Genomic DNA, 18,623 nt, shown 5'->3' on the forward strand with positions numbered 1-18,623 from the left:
TTTAAAAATGGAAAAAATCAAAAGCATCCCTTTGGGTACCTTGCTACAATGAATGACTGTGCAACTAACTTAAGATTCAAAACCGATCACTAGATGTCGCCAGTGTCGCTCTTGTTGTTCTCACATCGTGAAACCCGGCAAAATGGCCGAAACAAATTGTAGCTAATTTATACTTATATTCCTGTGATTTCGAAAACCAAACTGAACTTCGTAACTTATGCAGGTTTATCTTGATCTAATTTCCTTAATTTTTGCTCTACTAACTTATTTCTTCAAATTCTAGATGCATACTGTCAGTCATCCCAACAAGCGCTCAGTCGCTTTCCATCATATAGACTCATCATAACAGCCTAAAAATAATGTTTGAAGCCCACATACAGTGGAATACAAATCTGCTGAGATCAGGTAATTCCCCATTACTGCTACCAGACCATTACAATTTAGATTTCTCATGTAACATAGGTATCATCAACCATAGGATCTTTTCTGAATCTCGCAATTTTGGTGGTGTAACCTGCAACAGCATGTTTTTGTTATGGCTGATTCTACTTCTGTTTAGAAGGCAACCCAGCTGAGAGATAGGTAGAGTTTAATTTCTCATAGGTAAATTTGTGTAAACTTGTAAATAATGTAGTGAATTTCCTTGTCCCATTGCTACTTAGAGTTTCCGTGACATGAAGAGTGTGACATGAATAATGCCATGTGTATGCATACATGTTCCAGATCTGCTTGATGCCTTACTAAATTCATCACCTGTTTGATAAAGGTAAGCATCAATATCACCTATCACCATGCTACTGCAACACTTCATGACACTTTCTTTACCAACAGGAAATCTCGACATGAGGGGTTATGCTGTTGGTTGCTGTGATTTCCATTTTTATGGTTTTTTATCATGAAAATTACAGTGTGCTTCTTTGTAAAGGAAAAGGACTAAAGGTAAAGATCGATATGCTTTACTAATTTTTATATTTTCTTTAATGTAGTACATTTTTTTTTACAGAACATGTAAGAGGGACTTCCACCAACGTTCTGCTCCATCCTTACCTTCCCGACGTACGCTCATCTAGCTTCACCTCTTTTTGCTGCTACACAACTTGTCTTACTTCACTTCACCGACGAGTTGGAACACTTCAGCGATCGCTTCCGTCCGCTGTTACACACCTGCAGTTACTCACCACGGGATTATGCCAAGGTACCCAACAATTGACTTATTTTCGTAGGTTATCTATTAATAGTCTAGTTGCGTTAAACTCTGTCTGTGTAAGTGTGTAATACTTACCAAAATCAGGGCCTTCTTACGCGCAAACGAAGTTTTACTTGGGCGTTTCTTTTTTCTAACGCTACATGGCTTTTCGATAATTTTTACTTTTGCGTTTCTTTTTTCTAACGCTAGATGGCTTTTCGATAATTTTTAGCTGTCAAAACATTCAATTTCCGTTACTTTGAACATCTTTTTAAACATTAAACGACAGTTATTTTGTTGAAATAATTAGTGAATACTGACGATTGCTATTCCAGCAACAAAGCTCACTTGTTAGATTTTTGATAATGTGTTTTTTTTTCTACTTCCGGTTTTCTCATTTCAGTCAGTAGTTCAGTAAATATTCATTCGAAGCACAAAACAACCACATATTCGTGATCCTCGTCAAATTTGTGGTAAAGTTCATGTTTTTATTTGTACCTACGCGTACTTCCGGTTTTGAGAATTATCCTGAACTATAGTTCAGGAAAATTCTCGATTTTGGCCAAAATTTGGATTTCGTTAAAATCACACCTAATCTACCCCAAATTTCATGGAGATCACGAATATGTGGTTTAATCTGACGACAGCTCAATGGTTGAGGCGCTGTGGTCACTTCCGGTATACTTCCGGATTTTTTAAAAAAAGACTAGCAAGTGAGCTTTGTTCTGTTTACAGTTCTCAACATTGCAAGCTTAATTTAAACTTTAAAAAATTGCATATTTAAATCTTTGAGCTAAAAAAACCTGATAATTTTTGTTTCTATCTGTATTATGTAACTTTTATTGGCATGTCACTAAATAAGAATTGTTTTCTCTTTAATCAGGTAATGCAGAAGAGACGTCGAGAAGATGGACACCAAAACATCGCCGGTATCTCCAAAATGTCAGCGTGGATCATCATTTGTTGTTGGTAATATGTTTGTGTTAGTGTTAGTTAACCCGTTGTCTGCCACGCCTTTGTCCTCCCCCTTGCTCCTTAGCACGGGCTGCGTGCGCTGTTCGGTCTCGTGGTTTTCATGCCGCGGGGTCGGAAAGTCGCACCAGCCCAAAACTTGCCGCAAGGCGCCTGTTAAGGCAAAGCACTAGAGTGTAGAAGCTGGAAGTGAAGTAGAAGTTAGACTGGCGTCCATCATCACCTTGGAATTTCGTCTGTTGTGATCTGCGATTGGCTTCTGGGTGAAATGTGGCAGGGAGAAAATTATCCCAACGCCCAGGCCCAAGCTCCAACTTTCTTCCGCTAGAGGTCCTTCCAACTGTTTTGCGCCTTACACCTGTTTGCCGTGCAAAACACTACTCCGCTGCCCAGCAATCTTTCTACGGTGCTCCGACTATTCTTGGCCGCCCCATTACTACACCGAGGCTATTACTTCACCGCTGCTCCGACTGCGACTGCACTGCTGCCCCGGCTGATACTGCTCCACTGGACTCAACTCATGGGCAAGTTTCTTACATTGCTTGCTCATCATCTTCTCTGCATGAACAAACCACGCCATTGTTGATTCTCGTCGGAGCTGACCCAGCCATCCTCTCATACATCTGAATTTGCTAATTCTGATTTCTGCTCCACGCTACGGCCCGAGTTTTCAACTTTCTCCACCAGGTGGCCTCCATCCAGCACTCCAACAACGCCACTAGATGGCAGCTGCCACCGGGGCATGCAGGAATGACACTTGGCATCTAGGAATAAAGCCACTTTAACTTTAACTTACGGAGTCTCTCGATGCTCCCTTCATCATCACATCATCATATTTTATTTTATTCCTCGGGCAAGCTAAATTTTAAGAATTTTACTATCTACTGATCATCTGGGCGCCAGCCGCCTCTCCATTTACAGCTCTCTTCGACCACATCGATTCTACTACACCGACTCCACTACACCGATTCTACTACACCGACTCTACTTCACCGACTCTACTACACCGACTCTACTACACCGACTCTTCTACTCCGACTCTACTTCACCGAATCGGGGCAGCCTCTGGCCATCCGCCTATCCGTCGACATGGAGAAAGCCTGTGGCAACAGTGCCTGCAGAAATACCTTCATCTGCCACAACGACAAGAAGAAGTTTTGCTCCAACCGCTGCTACCCTTCTGTCATTGCCCGTGCGGCTGCTAAACAGGCCAGCAGGAATGGTGCCCTGGCTGGGGCGGCTAACTGTGCCTCTTTGGATACTGTTAGGACTACACCTGCTCAGACTCCTGCGCCAACCTACTACGAGACGCCTGATGACACTTCTACTCGCAAGACGAGGGACGATTCATGGATCCCATCACCACACTCAGGCTGCTCTCCCCCCACGGCACGCTTTGGCAGGCCCCGCCGGGATCCTGCTCCTTCCACCGTCACTCAAACAGCATGCATTGCAGGCGTCAACGTTTCACTTCCGGCTCTTTCTCCTCCACAAGCTCGGCCCTTTTCGACACCGACCAGTCGATCTCCTAGACCACCTTCAATCGTTCAGCCTACACGCGTCTCCCATGGAGACCTAGATGATCAACATCTGGCACTTCCATCTCCACTCTTTCCGTCAGATACCACGCCTCCTCCGTTCTCCGACGCATCCAGTTCTTCATTTGAGTCATCATTCGACGACCTGGACGGCGGAGTGCTCGAAGATGAAGATGCTTTATCTCCCGCCGACCTCTTTTATGAGCGCTGGGCCCCAACAATCCTGAACTGCTCCTCCAGGACTGAGCTGGACACGATTGCCTCTGATCTTGCTACTAACTGGCACGCTCTCACATTGAAGGAAGACACACCTAGCAGCGAGGCCACCCGTCCTCCACGCATCCCTCAGACGACCCCTCCTGGCTCCATTCCACACAGGCAGCAGTCCAGACAGCAGCAGCGGGTTCGCCGCAAAAACAACGCCAAGCGATGGGCGGCCGCCAGCAAACTTCAGGCTCTTTTCAAGAGATATCCCAAGCGAGCTGTCCGCAAAGTGCTGGGGGAAACTTCACAGAGCTACACTGGCTCGTCTGAAGCTGCAACTCTCTTCCTCAAGACCACCTATGAGAAGCCCCGACCTCCTCCAGATGACATCCTGGTAGCTAGAGCCGCGTACGACGAGTGCCTTTGGACACCTCCTTCGGATGATGATCTTTCCTTGCTCTCCTTACCACCTTCGAGACAGGAAATTGCCTACAAGCTCAAAAGGGCATCTAACACCTCTCCCGGGGCCGATGGAGTCGAATACAAAGATATTCAACGTCTTGACCCGTCTGGACGGCTGCTGGAGGTTCTGTACGCCGCGGTTTGGTTATACGGCATCCCGACTTGCTGGAAATCTGCCCGCACCATTCCGGTGTACAAGAAAGGCTCTCCGGACGACTACGCCAATTTCCGGCCCATCTCGCTCCTCTCCACCATCTACAAGCTCTTCTCCAGCTCCATCGCCACTCGCCTTACCACAGTGGCGTCCAACTGCGACTGGCTCTCACCGGAGCAAAAAGGCTTTCTTCCTGGGGTGCATGGGATCCAGGAACACACCATGCTTCTGGAGTCGGCCATTGAGGAGGCGAAACTGAAGAAGAGCAACCTCACCATCTGTTGGCTGGATCTTGCCAATGCCTTCGGTTCGCTCCCCCACGACTTTCTCCACCAGCTATTCGCGTCCCTCCCGATTCCGACTGTGCTGCGAGACCTCCTCTCCGACATCTACACCGACAGCATCTTCCAGTTTGTGGTTGGCCGAGAACTTATCACCGTTCATCCCACTTCTGGTGTCCGACAAGGTGATGGCCTCAGTTCCATTATCTTCAACCTGGCAGCTGAACCACTCATCCGTTGCGCAAAGGCCCCTTCCAACTCTGGCTTTCCCCTTTTTTGCTCCATGCTGAAAGCCACAGCCTACGCAGACGACGTCTCTCTCATCGGCACTACCCCGGAACAGCTCCAGCCCGTTCTCGACGCTATGCTTGTGGTGGCGGCCAAACTTGGACTCCGGTTCAACGTTGGGAAATGTTCCTTCCTAGCAATTTCGAAAGGAAAGGCAACACACTCCACACACCTAACCATACATGGCACGTCTCTACGGGGACTGGAGGAGGGCGAAACTGAGAGTTATCTTGGGGTCCCTCTCGGAACTCGTCTCACCTTCCGCCCCGTCTCCGATCTGCCTGACAAGCTAACCAAGCTAGCTGACTGTGATCTGGCGCCCTGGCAAAAATTGGAAGTGTTCAGAGCCCACCTACTTCCGTCTCTCTCTCATCATCTTGCCACAGGGCGGGTCCTTCGTGGCTTCCTGGGCGAGATGGACGCTCGCTGCTCTGAATTTCTTAGATTTGTCTCCAACGTCCCCCACACTGCTCATAACGGCTTCCTCTATTCCGATCGCAGGGCTGGCGGCTTAGGTGCCTCTCAACTGGCAAAAGATTCGGACATCTGGATCATCGCTCGTGCCACTCAACTCCTCGATAGCAACGATCCGGTGGTCCGCCTCACTGCCAGAGCCCAGCTCAGCCAAAACATCTCCAGGGGATTCAACGGCAAGCCGCCTGATCCGCTGCCCCTCTCTAACTACCTCTCTGGCTCGGTAGAAGGCGGACTCCACGACACCCGTTTCTACAAGTGTGGCTCCAATACCTGGTCCCGTGCCAGGAAATCAGCACGAAGACTTGAAGTTAGGATCGATGTATCCGGCGATGAATCGACCAAAGTGATCGCCGACGACGTCTCCTGCCTCTCGCTGAAAGCTGTAAGGGGCCTCCGCTCAGTCATCCGGAAACGCTGGACAATCTCCCTCACAAATGCCTTGCATCAGGGCAGGGTAGCAAGGGGGCTTCTACTCGACCCATCTAACGACGTTGCCCGCCTCTCATCTCATCGGACCTGCCTCTCATTCAACGAGTGGAATCTCATCCACAAGAGCCGCCTCGGCCTGCTTCCGCTCCTCGGGAATCCTGGTTGCTCTGCTCCCAACACCAAGTGCAGGAGATGCAAGGTTGATGCCGAGACTACCTCACACGTAACAAGCCACTGCCGCAGTAATCTTCCGGCCATTGGCCGCCGACACGACCTCGTGCTGGCGGAAATTGTGAAAACCATCACCAGGGCCGGCCATGCAGCGTCTGTCAACAGAGTCTTCCCTGGCTCAACCCTGAGGCCGGACATAGTCATCCCCTCGACCGACCCACCAACAATAATTGATCTCACCATCACCTTCGACGCTCCCGAGTCCCTCGACGCTGGCCATGCCAGAAAAATAGAGAAATACAGCTGCCTGGGGTTAACTCTGCCCTTCGTTATTGGCGCCTTGGGATCCTGGCTCCCCTCAAACAACGCAGTGGCCGTCGCCCTCAACATCCCCCCGGCTCCTTGGCGCCGCCTCCGGAGGAAGTGCCGTCTGATGGCCATCCAGGGATCTGTCTCCATCATTCATCGCCACATCCACGGACATGGGGATGACCAGGAAGCCAATATTCCGGCTCCTTAATGGATTTGCTTGTAATTATATGGCATGTACTGCATGAAATTGTTCTGTATCGTTGCATCGTAGTGTTTTATATCTCGTTTTTCATCGCTCTGCATATTATTTCCATTGTTCCATCTCTCGTCTACCTTCGCCTAGTCAATTGAAATTCCCCATCGTACATCTACTACTCTTTTATAATGATATGTCTTTGTCACGCCGTCGTGAAATACAGTTCTATGTCTCAGGAAAATTCTCGATTTTGGCCAAAATTTGGATTTCGTTAAAATCACACCTAATCTACCCCAAATTTCATGGAGATCACGAATATGTGGTTTAATCTGACGACAGCTCAATGGTTGAGGCGCTGTGGTCACTTCCGGTATACTTCCGGATTTTTTAAAAAAAGACTAGCAAGTGAGCTTTGTTCTGTTTACAGTTCTCAACATTGCAAGCTTAATTTAAACTTTAAAAAATTGCATATTTAAATCTTTGAGCTAAAAAAACCTGATAATTTTTGTTTCTATCTGTATTATGTAACTTTTATTGGCATGTCACTAAATAAGAATTGTTTTCTCTTTAATCAGGTAATGCAGAAGAGACGTCGAGAAGATGGACACCAAAACATCGCCGGTATCTCCAAAATGTCAGCGTGGATCATCATTTGTTGTTGGTAATATGTTTGTGTTAGTGTTAGTTAACCCGTTGTCTGCCACGCCTTTGTCCTCCCCCTTGCTCCTTAGCACGGGCTGCGTGCGCTGTTCGGTCTCGTGGTTTTCATGCCGCGGGGTCGGAAAGTCGCACCAGCCCAAAACTTGCCGCAAGGCGCCTGTTAAGGCAAAGCACTATAGGGACTTCCCCCTTGTCGATGCGGTGATGGATTCTCCTGTCACCGTGTCCGCCCGGACTTGACAGCAATGACAAGTTCCACTTTGGTCATGGATCCTTAAGACGTGGCGCGTAGAGTAGTAGAGAGCAACCTACGGGTTGTATGGCGTGGCAGCCAATGGGTTAACTTAATTGTATGTGTGTAAACTGTGTATGTATGTGACTGTAAAATGTGGTGGAATTGTGGGTGGAGGTGGGACAATATAACACAATTCTTTTTATAAGTTATTTGTTCATTGTCTCTTAGTTTACATCAAGTGTGTTAAAGGAATTTTAACAATAGATTTCTCAACTTCAAAGTCTTTCATTTATTAAAAGGGCAGCCACTTTCTTCACAAGTTTTTAAGATTTGAAAAATCAACAGTTACAAGTTTTTTTCGTAACTTACCCTTGAAACTTCATCGTCGAACCACAAGAACATGTCCGTATGCAGAGTGACTAAGATAGTAGTCACCTAAAAAATTAAACAAACAATTCACAACGCGGTATACAGGCCTTGAGGAAATCCAACACCAATAGAACCTGTCGTCATGTTGACAAGCACGAAGATACTGACAAGTCTTACAACAGAAATACCCGCGTTAAAAATTTTTATTTCTTCATTAAAGTTTCAGAATTAATTCCCAGTGACCATTGACCATGATAATCAACGAAATATAAGTAACCTCAAGTAGAAATGTCGGCTCTAGTATTTAGGAAATTCCATGTAGAAAATTGCGGAATCGTTCAGGGTGTAATATTCGGCTGCCTTAGTGGAGTAGGAACTCGGGGCAGAGTAGTACTGCTTTCGGAGCTTCAGTGTAGCAGGTGGTAGTAGCGTAAGTAATAGTGTAATACTTCAGTGCCTTCGTGGTGTAGTACTTTGAAATCAGTGTAGTATTTTTGAGCAGCGTAGGTTGTAGTGTAGTAAACTGGAGCCTCGGTTTAACATACCAGTGCCTTCGTGGTGTACTACTCCAATGCCTTCGTGGTGTACTAGTCAGTTGACTTCGTGATGTAAGCTGGGGCAACGTAGGTTGTAGAAAAGTACTTGAAAACTTCGGTGGTGTAACAAGTTCAATCTTCGGTATAGTAGCTGGTAACAGAACAGTGCATTGCATTATTATAGTTTTTGGAACATCTTAGGTTGGAGTTTAATACTCAAGAGCCTTTATGGCGTAATACTTGGAGGCCTTCGTATAGTAAGAAGGTGTTGACGTTGTTGTTTAGTAAGGAGGCGGCGTTTTGTTGAAGGTAGTGAAAGTTCGGGGAAGAAAAATTCTTCGGAGCTTCTGCGTAGTAGCTCGGATCAACATAAACTGTAGTGTTATAATCTGAAGCCTTGGTGGTGTAGCACTTTGAGGCCTCAGTGCAGTAAACGGTTGTTGCGTATCTTGTTGTTGATGCCCACCATACCCAGGAGAAATCGGCAGACCAGTGATCGATCCAGCCTTCAACGTTACAACACTCGCACCAGCACGAATCCATAGTTTACTAGACAACACATAATTTGAACATTAAAATGCAACTATAACTGGCATATTGGCAATTGTAAAAAAAAAATAGAGTTCATTCACATTTCCATGAAAAACTAAAACAATATTTACCTGTGATTGCTTCTGTGTAGTATTCGACCGTTTTTGTACTCCGGTGCCTTGGTGATGTAGTACTCGGGAACCTCGACGTAGTACTCGATCCTTTGGTAGTGTCGCTCGGGGAAGAATAATACTTCGAGTATTCAGTGGAGTAGCTCAGGGCAACATGAGCTGTGGTGTAATACTCTGGGGCATTGGTGGTGGAGCACTTGAGAGCTGCAGTGTAATAAGCTGGAGAATCGGAAGTAGATGCTAAATAGTTAGACGGCACGGCAGTGTTTTGCTTTGGTACCCGTCATACCCAGGAGACATCGATACACCAGTAATTGATCCAGCCATCAACGATACGATACCCAACGGCAGCACAACGCCATAATTAACTAGACAATTAATAAGTTCAAAAATCAAAATTCAATCATGGTACTGGTATATTAACACATCTAGAAAGAACGTAGAGTTGATTCACAACTCTATAGAAACTTTTTACCTTTATTTAACACTGGAATGATACATGTAAAAAGAATATCTACCCATGATTGAAAACTGTGGTAACACGACGAAGGATGCAGTTGGTGACGAATGGCGCACTGCAGCTCTGGCGTATCGGAGATGGTCACTCGAATTGGATTTCTTTCGCCTTTTCTTTGTCCTTATATACGACTAGACGATTAATATAATAATTAAAAAATTAATATGCATAAATAAACTATCATATTGACGAAGAGAAAAAAAAACATGGAAATTAATACATAACCCCATGTAACAACAGATAATTTACCCATGATTGAGAACTGATAATAGCAAATAGCTTAGAGCTGATTGCAGAGAGTGCACTACAGATGTTACCGTGTCAGAGATAGTCGCTCGACTGATCCCTGTCAACTTTTCTCTCGCCTTTTATACGACTTTTTCTCACCCTTCCTCTTAAGCCTTGCGGTTATTTTACCTTCTTGATAATGATGCAAAAGGTCCCGTTCTCACCCAACCTCTACACCACTGCATGACACGTTTTACGAAATGATCTTCATGACCTTCGATTGAAATGCAAACTGGCCTTTCCTTCTGCAAGTGACGTTGCTGGGGATGGGTCTACAAAAACCAATATCAAAATGAAAACCAAATAGACAACCCTTTCGGCTATTGTACCTGATTGACAATGTTGAAACACGTGTCGTTCTCACCCAACCTCTAAACCAACACATGCCAGTTTTACGTAATGTTTCTCGAGGGAAGTCAACTACTATGTACAGTATCTTGCACGGAAACTGTACATTCACATGAAAAAGCCCCATTGATGATTATACAATGCGAACTTACAGAGACATGTCAAATGAGAAAAAAGTGCCAAGATGCAAAAACTATTTTTCCAACTAAATCAATAAGTTGGAATTCCAGGAAAAATTGAATGAAGTTGAAATAGCAACAAAAACTAAATTAACGTCTAATAGATTTGACATGCTAGTCGCAGTACATACCAATAAGCCAAAGACACTGAGACATGCAACAACGTACAATTACCCAGCAGAACGGTCAAATTTGTGAAATATTGTCGATCCAATCTGCGATCTTTTAGTGAAAGCGTAACACACCACCATTCACCAAGCAAATCTGTCTTGTTAGAGCTTTGTGAAAAAATCTTGTATATTATTACATAAAAGATCATCTTACCCCTTAGTATCAAATCATAGGATTTCGTTTTTATTTTCCTTTCCTGTAATTTACATTTTTAAACAGTTCATTTTGTTTCCACATTTTCCAGGTTGTTGGCTGATGGACCTGAAATTATTGTCACTTGTATATCACCATCAGCTTAAACATTATGATTAGCAGATTTGTTTAACATTTTCCGAATTTGAGTCCTAATTGAAGGCAACGGAAGAAGGCCTTCCGAACTTATAGAAATGAACTTATAGGCAATGGTGCTCGTTTGCTTAGGCTGTATGCATTGCTTTAAGAATCCGTCATCATAGGTCATTCCGCGTGCTATATCGAATTTTGAATTTAGCACCGCCTTTCGCTTGGTGATAGGCCTACAGGTTTTTATTATTACTCTTCCTGTAAAAAAAAATAATTTATCAATAATTTTTTCACATAAACATAAATATTTTAAATATAATAAGGAAATTTTGTAACTAAGATAAGTTAGTTTCAATATATTTTTCAAGGGATTTGTTCAACTAATTTTGTATCTAGCTTATTACCTCTGATCAGTAAGGTCTGCAATCTGCGCATTAAGTTGGCCGGCCATCAGCTTCACAATTTTGCTTTTCAATTGGTGATTTACTAACATGTTAATCTAAAAAAAAGTAAAATATATAACAAACTATTTTAATTTGAAATAGCTAAAAGGTAACTCAAAACTTTTTTTTTTTTTCTTTACCTTTTCACGCTCTTTTATTCTTTTTTCTCGTTGCTGTGCGGCTTTTAGTTTTCGTTTTAGTGTTCCCATTTTCAATAGCAATGCTTCATATTTGGCTACTAGTATTTTACAACACTTACAAGATACTTTACTTTTGCAATTAGAGCAAGTATATAAAGATGACGGTAGTTGATTTTTTCCCCCGGTTGGACAGGACCTTTTCTTCACTCTCGTGGTGATGGTACATTGGGGCACAGTGTCGACGATCAAGGAAGATTGCAGTACAGCGATTTCATTATTTAAACATGTGTCAATGACCAATTCCGAAGGATCATTTGATTTTTGAATGGATGATGTTAATGATGATTCATTAGCATGTAATGAATAATCAAAACGCTCTTCGGTTGTTGTTATTACTGGGGCACATACTAAAGACAGAGGATCGTTGCCGAGAAATCTATCATCTATTTCTTTGTCTAACTCTGATAGGGTAGATTCTCTCTTCTGAAATATATTGATAATTAATTTATATAGACATTTTCAAAAGTTCTAAATGTATGAAACAAACCTACTCTATAATTGTGATCTTCCAAGACAGCAAGAAGTTTTTCTGCTGGAGAGGCTTCATTATCCACTTGGGAAACACTTTTATTCAAAGAAGAACATGACAATTTTTGAGCCTATAAGGGAAAAAAATTATCAGTCAAACATCACATGAAAAGAAAGAAATGGAAGGTTTTCACCTCATCATCAATTGGATCCTCCCTGCATGATGGTGGAGCGACACTTGAATCAGTGGAAGATTGATGATTTGTTTTTGAGTATTTACTTTTGTAAGCAATGACATTTTTTGACAGCATCAGTGGTTGTGATTTTTCATTGCTCTGCCAACAAGCTATTTACACAAGCCATTACATGAGAATTTTGAGGTAAATACATGTACAAGTAGAGGTTGATTATTACCTATTTCTGTTGAACTGACATTTTTTTCAGGAAAAAATGTTCTGGTCTTCTTATCCCCAGACTTATTAGTACCTGCATTATGAATAACACATGTAATAATAAGGATTAAGGATCAGTAATCAAATGAAAAGATTTCAGCGCAGTTACTTAGAAAATGTTTTGGGATCGCGTCTTTAGAAAGTCTATAAACTTTAAGGGGATAAAATTGATTAAAAATGTATTTCCCCTTAATTATGTCTTCTGAGTCGAAATGGACCTGACAAAGTTTTGATCCGATTTTAAGTCCTTTAACTTTATCTTTCCACTCGCTGAACCTTTCAAAAGTAACACCAAACGCTGCAAGTTTTTTATTTTCTATCTCGAATGTGCCACAAATGAAACACGTTAAGAAATGTTTTGAATCTGCCATAGCAGAACCGGTAGAACTTCCTTGTAATGTTTGCAAGAATGGTAAAGTGTGATGTTTATGTGGCAATGTGGGTAAAGTGCGGAATGCGGGAATGCGAGATTGATGAGTAATTAATACGGAAGACCAATGTCATTTTTCAGCAGTTTCAACATTTTAATAGGCAAAGGCAACATTTCCACGTTTGTTGAGTTTCGTTAATGCGTTACATCTTTCTCCGATAATCCGATAAAATTTAAATGCGCTTAAATGCTCGCTATGATATGATTGCATCACTTATTGAATTTTTTAAAATTTTGATTACAGTAGCTTGAGCATGACCATGACTATGACGATGACTATGCATCTATTGTACGAAATAAAGTATTTAAATCAGTCTAGCGATTTGAATGCGATGTTTTTTTTTTGGCTAGATTTTTGTTAGAAAACAAGATTATTTATTCTGGCTGCAAACACGAAAGTGAACAAAAGAAAATTAAAATTGAGCACTCAATTATTCCTCGTCCATTCCAGGAACCATCCATTGTAAGCGACGTCCGACATTATAAAGTTCCTATAGAAAATGTCATTGTTTTATTGCATTCGTAAAAACAAACGGATGACTTGTAAATATTCACCTGGAGGGATTCATTAAAAAATTCATCACCCTTGGCCTTTAGTTCTTGATAGCGACGATAAAGACGCAGGGCTGTTCGAGCATCCTCAACGGAATCGTGAGTGACAGATTGGATTTTCAAATCTACAATAAATAATGTTCATTTACACACTCAGAAACTAAAGAGATGAATAAAACTTACTAAGGAAATGCCACGCCAAAAATCGAAGCGATATCATACGTTGATGAGGCAAATGAAATAAATGGACGGTGTCGATTACTTGATTTGAAGGTACTAGAAGATTTATAACTCTAAAAATTGTAAAGTAACATTTAATTATTCGGGAAAACTATAATTTTTTGTGAAATTTAACTTTACCTAAAATCATTCTTGAGTCCGTGGCCGACAAATGTCACACCATTGTCGACCAAGAAGCGTAGCTTTAAATAAGTCGACTTCAAGGTAGTCAAATGCTTCGACGAGGAGGCGACATCCAGGTCGCCTGGCTGGATCCCAGAAAATTTCGTCAAGTAGTCAACTACTTGATCTTGAGTGGCGATATAGTCGTCGATAAAAGGTAACCCTTCCATGTTACCTTGACTAAAGCCGAATTAAGAATCATTAAGACTTTTAAACGGTAGAATTCATTACTAAAGCAGAGAACAAAGCTCAGGGAAAAACAGAAGAATCACAGGTTTTGCTCACAAAGAACTTTCTCACCTCGAATATTCAATACTCGTCCAAGATAAACCGTTGCTGCGAAGCCTTTAAAATCGAAGCAGAAAGCACAAGTCGTATACAATACGGACCCGTAGGAGGAGAGATGACAGATAATTATTATTTTCATCCAGAGCCAAGAAATAAGTTATTGGACATTGAGGAAGATGAGAGGGGGAAAAGGAAGTGGGATAAAATAGGTTCAGAAAATTGCAAAAAAGATAGAAGTACGAACCAAGCTTATAGCCCAATAACCACATTTAGGTAGTGTTGACACGAAATATGAAGTTGAAGAATATGTTGCAAGTTCAATAGCTTTTACCCTCTGATAACAGTGACGCGAGCAACCGACATTTGACTAGGTCGTACAGTGGTTGATTTCCCGTCGCTGCGCAATTCGGCTTCTTCTTGATTCAGCGTGACGAATTCGGCGTCCATGGCCACTAAATCCCCATTTCCGGGCATCTCGTCCGTCGCCTTAAAAAAAAAAAACAGAGCTAAATTTTAAAAATCGAGGACATTAAATTATAACCAAATTTTACCAGCGGAAGAAATGATATTCTTTGCAAGCACTCTGATTTCTGAGCCAACGATTTGTCCTCTTTAAACACGTCAGCAGTGATTGGATTGCTTAAAGGTCGATCAGTTAAGATGGGACAATTTGTTGTTTCCTTCTTCTGAAAAAATAATTGATAATTGTATCAGATTAATTTATCATTTAATCAACAATGAAAAAGTAGAGAAATTACTTACTGAATAAAACAAGAGACACGGAAGTTTCCAATCAGGAAAAAAAGAAATTGCCTCTTCCGGGTTGATAGGATTAACAGCAAAATCATTAAAGACGTACCAATTGCTGGAGTTGTTCTCTTCTGAAGACTGAAACGCGAAATGTTTTATGAAGCCTGATTTGGATATGAACTGATGCAAAAAGTAAACAAGTTAATTACAGTTTCTGAAGATAAATAACCAGGAGGAATTTGAATTGTTGAAACTAAGTGCCATTTTCCATGGTGTTTTGCATCCAGTTTGGATTCGTCAATCCAACATACCGCAGCAACAAGAGAATACTACAAAAAAAAAAGAATGATAATATAAATATCAGTTATTACTAAGAAGGAACTATAAACCATTCGTCAGAAATTTTCACTGACCGATAAAAACCCTTCCTGATTTTGATCGGGTTTCAGACAAACAAGTCCTCCTTCCGGTTGAACTTTAAAACGGAGCTGAGACGGGACCCAATGATTTGAAGATATTCCTGTAAAGCTTGCACTATGGCTCAAAGGTTGCCCTCCGTGTCCAAACTTGCAGTTCGGTCGTGTGCATTCAAGCCCATATCTACAAGGCTTTCCTTGCCCAGACTGGACGGACGCCCCTTCTGTCAAATCTGATCCATCGAATAGTTCAGGGTCTAAAAAACACTGAGTAAAAGAATTATTAGTTTCGTGTTAAACTGTGCATTAAGAATATTAAAAGTTTACTTGTAGTTGATCTGACCAAAATCGAAAACCTTTATAGGTATCGTTAGCACAGGACAGAGCAAGAACTGGCGGTAATGTTAGACAACGTCTTCTTTGCTGAGTTGCTTGATATTTTTGACAAACTTCACACCAGGCCGGAGTCACACTTGCTACGTCAAAACTCTTTTCAAGTACATGTTCGAAGCTGTGTTCATCTATTGACCGAGTGAGTAAAATATAGACTGTAAAGTGCCTTGTAAATTAAGTATAATAAAAAATATATGTCACTAACCCTCCACATCTTGCAGAGTAAGGGAAGAGAGAAGCACAGGCGAAGTTTTAGAATTTTCGCTTCCACATTTTGTGCAGCGGCTAATCTGCTCTTGTTCAACACCAAACAGTTTAGAGATAGGAGACACTGGTGACAGACCATCCTCAGAAGGTGAAACATCTCTTTCCGGTTTAATAGAATTTTCCGCACCTTCTCCGTTAAATTCTACTAAATTACTTGTAATTGTGGTCGATTCTTTTGTTATCTTGCTTTGAGGCAAGGTTTCGCTGCTAAGTTGTTGAAGAATAAAACGAGCCCAGCTCTGTAACATTAAATTTACAAATATTTTGAATCAGTGTCACAAAGAGAAACTAATATATAACTGAAAATTACCTGGGCAAGCCTAGGAAGTGTACTTTTTATCTTTATTTCAGGATGATTTTCTGCCATCAACAGTCCCATTGCCGAAGCTTCGGGAAGAGTGCGGAAAGCCCGAAGAAAATTAGATGGTTGGACTGTAACTGGAGTACTAGTAGGATCTTGATTTCTACCAACATCCAGCATATGAAAAAGGAATGACAGCTCACAGGCAAGACAAAATTCTCGGTTGCAGGAATGCTCAAGAAGACAATGACGTAATTCCGGAATGAAATATAACACCTTCAATTAAGAAACGAACAGTCAAAATGCACAGATCAAAATGTAAGCAATCTGACTCATACCTGCAGCAAAGAGTTTGCATATGAATAAGGAAGTGTATTATCCAAACCGCAGAGGGGCGTGGAATTGTAACGAGCTAACTCATTTTCGTCAAGGCTCCCCTTTGTGTACCTACATAACAAAGGAAGCCTCCTTTACTATATAGCCTCCTTTACTATATATATATACCTCTACTATATACCTCTACTAGATATACTAATATACTAAGATATACTATACCTCATCTCGATATGACGATATCGTTTCCACACTTGATAGCATTCAGTATCTTCTGTAAGGGAAATTGGCTAAAAATGGTGAAAACATAAAAATTGTGAAAAATTAATTCAGACTAACCCTTTGAATGTGTTGAATCCGTTCCCGAATGTTTCTGACCACGTTGTGTTCGTTTTTCGGCTGAGTAGGCCACTTGATTAGGTCTATGATCAGCTGGACTTGGAGCATAACCAATAGTGCCTACCATGCGCATATTTGACAGAATAGCATGATCAATAGGTGGAACTTTACGGAATCTCCTGCGGGTAAACTGTTCCGGCCAATCTGATAGCAGCGGCGAATTGTGTTCTAAGGGGAAAGGGATTGAAGTGAGTGGCGTCGTAGTATCGTCCATGGCGATCGAAACCGGAAGGGATTCTACTGGATCGGCAAATTCCGTCGGTCGAGAAAAGCTGTTAAATAAAGCTGATGCGTTTGATGCAAAGGTGTGAACATATCCACCGGCATCCCCCACAGCTAAGCATTGGCAAGAAGATGAAACTTCAAGAGCCATGCACATAGCACCCTCGTTATTCACTTGGAAAAGTTGAAGAGCTGAAGATGCAGGAGCAGCTGCATCAAGAACCTGTAACTGTCCCATGGCAGAGATAACCGCCAATTGGGACGAGAATGCTGGTAAGAACCGCAATAGAAATGGTTCTCCGACCACAGGAACTGGACTGAGAGCTCGTAACATTCTAACATCGTAAATTTTCAAAAAGCGATCCGAAACCACACCTCCCTGCCTATTTAATAAGTACAACTAGATAATTTAACTTACTTCTGTTATATAATATAGAAAAATTACCTGGATGAAAACCCGCAAGTCACAATCAAGTTGTTATGAACATCAAAATCTGAAAGGCTTTCAGTATGTGCTACAAATTTATGCTCTTCACGTAAAGTTCGAGGATCTCTTAATGATACGCATCCACTAGCGTCACCTAGTTATTTAAGGAAGGATGAATTTTTATTTGTGTATTTCATAAGAATGTTTGTACCTGAGCAGATAAATCTAGGGTGTCGTCTCAGAATTGCACATCCCTTTTCTCCTACATCAAACTAATAAACCAATAGAAATATATTAATCATAAATGTTATGGTAAGGTTATGGTTTTTAACTTCACTTTACTTTGGTTGTTTCCTTTGCTGTCACAAGGTCAAATTCTATTACCAGCGGTTGGTGTCCTCCAAGTAGAACTGTTGTGGGCCCTGTTTGTAACAAGCATTGTAGATCTTCACAAGTACTTGAGCTAGAAGAAATTGATATTAAATTGTTATTTTTATGATATATTGTGGATGATTTTCTTACGTAAACAATTTAGAAAATTTACACTCAATTATGCAAACCTGTAAGTGAATAATGGGACACCTCTCCTTTGTTGGCATCTAAGAGTGTTTGGGGTTACTATAAGTAAACCAGCATCAAAAGAAATCATCTGTCTGACTTCTTGAGATGCATGAACTTGGAATGATGTGTATTTGTGTAGAGAAGAGCCATAATAACTAGTGACATGTCCTCCTTGATTACCAACCCAAAGCAGCTCTTCCTGAAGGTCCCAATGAATTGCGGACACACCAAATCTATCTCCACCATCAATTAAAATCGAAGATTTCTCTGAAAAAACACCAACATTGAAATCCATCTTTCAACTTCAAGACATTTCGTTTCGTTTTGCTATAAAGTGCCACCTAGGGGCTGCGTTTGTTAACTTACTTAGATAGTCAATATAGTCAACACTAGTTGACGACG

The 18,623-nt window shown here is 41.8% G+C and overlaps 2 protein-coding genes and 2 long non-coding RNA genes across 6 annotated transcripts; 2 read left to right on the top strand and 2 right to left on the bottom strand.

Moving 5' to 3' along the window:
• The first annotated feature begins 70 nt into the window (after positions 1-70).
• LOC124311703 lies at positions 71-2,116 on the top strand. The gene is made up of 6 exons (XR_006910150.1): positions 71-223; positions 284-582; positions 663-766; positions 832-939; positions 1,004-1,195; positions 2,070-2,116. It is a non-coding gene; the product is annotated as an uncharacterized LOC124311703 (long non-coding RNA).
• Positions 2,117-3,247: 1,131 nt separating this feature from the next.
• On the top strand, positions 3,248-6,682 carry LOC124311947. Its single transcript, XM_046776314.1, has one exon. It carries the CDS (start codon positions 3,248-3,250, stop codon positions 6,680-6,682), a length of 3,435 nt encoding a protein of 1,144 aa, XP_046632270.1.
• Positions 6,683-8,123: 1,441 nt separating this feature from the next.
• Positions 8,124-10,060, bottom strand: LOC124311631. The gene is made up of 4 exons (XR_006910050.1): positions 9,899-10,060; positions 9,651-9,780; positions 9,133-9,500; positions 8,124-9,019 (listed from the first exon to the last, which is right to left on the bottom strand). It is a non-coding gene; the product is annotated as an uncharacterized LOC124311631 (long non-coding RNA).
• Positions 10,061-12,053: 1,993 nt separating this feature from the next.
• On the bottom strand, positions 12,054-18,563 carry LOC124310868 (PAN2-PAN3 deadenylation complex catalytic subunit PAN2-like). 3 transcript variants are annotated; one of them, XM_046774971.1, is made up of 23 exons: positions 18,221-18,563; positions 18,003-18,123; positions 17,872-17,932; positions 17,679-17,814; positions 16,952-17,616; positions 16,835-16,886; positions 16,618-16,726; positions 16,289-16,555; positions 15,917-16,217; positions 15,646-15,839; positions 15,316-15,585; positions 15,112-15,231; positions 14,915-15,040; positions 14,704-14,838; positions 14,484-14,638; positions 14,165-14,209; positions 13,823-14,044; positions 13,646-13,755; positions 13,466-13,587; positions 12,590-13,401; positions 12,443-12,514; positions 12,223-12,374; positions 12,054-12,159 (listed from the first exon to the last, which is right to left on the bottom strand). In XM_046774971.1, exons 1-20 carry the CDS (start codon positions 18,514-18,516, stop codon positions 13,342-13,344), a joined length of 3,567 nt encoding a protein of 1,188 aa, XP_046630927.1. In that variant the 5' UTR covers positions 18,517-18,563; the 3' UTR covers positions 12,054-12,159; positions 12,223-12,374; positions 12,443-12,514; positions 12,590-13,341. The 3 variants fall into 3 exon arrangements, with proteins under 3 accessions (XP_046630927.1, XP_046630928.1, XP_046630929.1); XM_046774972.1 differs by lacking the exon at positions 14,165-14,209; XM_046774973.1 differs by lacking the exons at positions 12,054-12,159; positions 12,223-12,374; positions 12,443-12,514; ... (1 more) ...; positions 13,466-13,587; positions 13,646-13,755 and having other exon boundaries at positions 13,965-14,044; positions 14,397-14,638.
• Positions 18,564-18,623: the final 60 nt, after the last annotated feature.

The sequence above is a fragment of the Daphnia pulicaria genome, chromosome 8 (assembly GCF_021234035.1).
Source record: "Daphnia pulicaria isolate SC F1-1A chromosome 8, SC_F0-13Bv2, whole genome shotgun sequence".
NCBI classification, from domain to species: domain Eukaryota; kingdom Metazoa; phylum Arthropoda; class Branchiopoda; order Diplostraca; family Daphniidae; genus Daphnia; species Daphnia pulicaria.

Excerpts from the sequence above, each read along its gene's own strand:
- LOC124311947 (XM_046776314.1), top strand. The coding sequence starts at position 3,248 with ATGGAGAAAGCCTGTGGCAACAGTGCCTGCAGAAATACCTTCATCTGC.
- LOC124310868 (XM_046774971.1), bottom strand. The coding sequence starts at position 18,516 with ATGGATTTCAATGTTGGTGTTTTTTCAGAGAAATCTTCGATTTTAATT. Across the intron at positions 17,933-18,002 it reads CAGCAAAGGAAACAACCAAA|TTTGATGTAGGAGAAAAGGG; the intron begins GTAAAGTGAAGT and ends TTGGTTTATTAG. Across the intron at positions 16,556-16,617 it reads ATGCAAACTCTTTGCTGCAG|GTGTTATATTTCATTCCGGA; the intron begins GTATGAGTCAGA and ends TCTTAATTGAAG.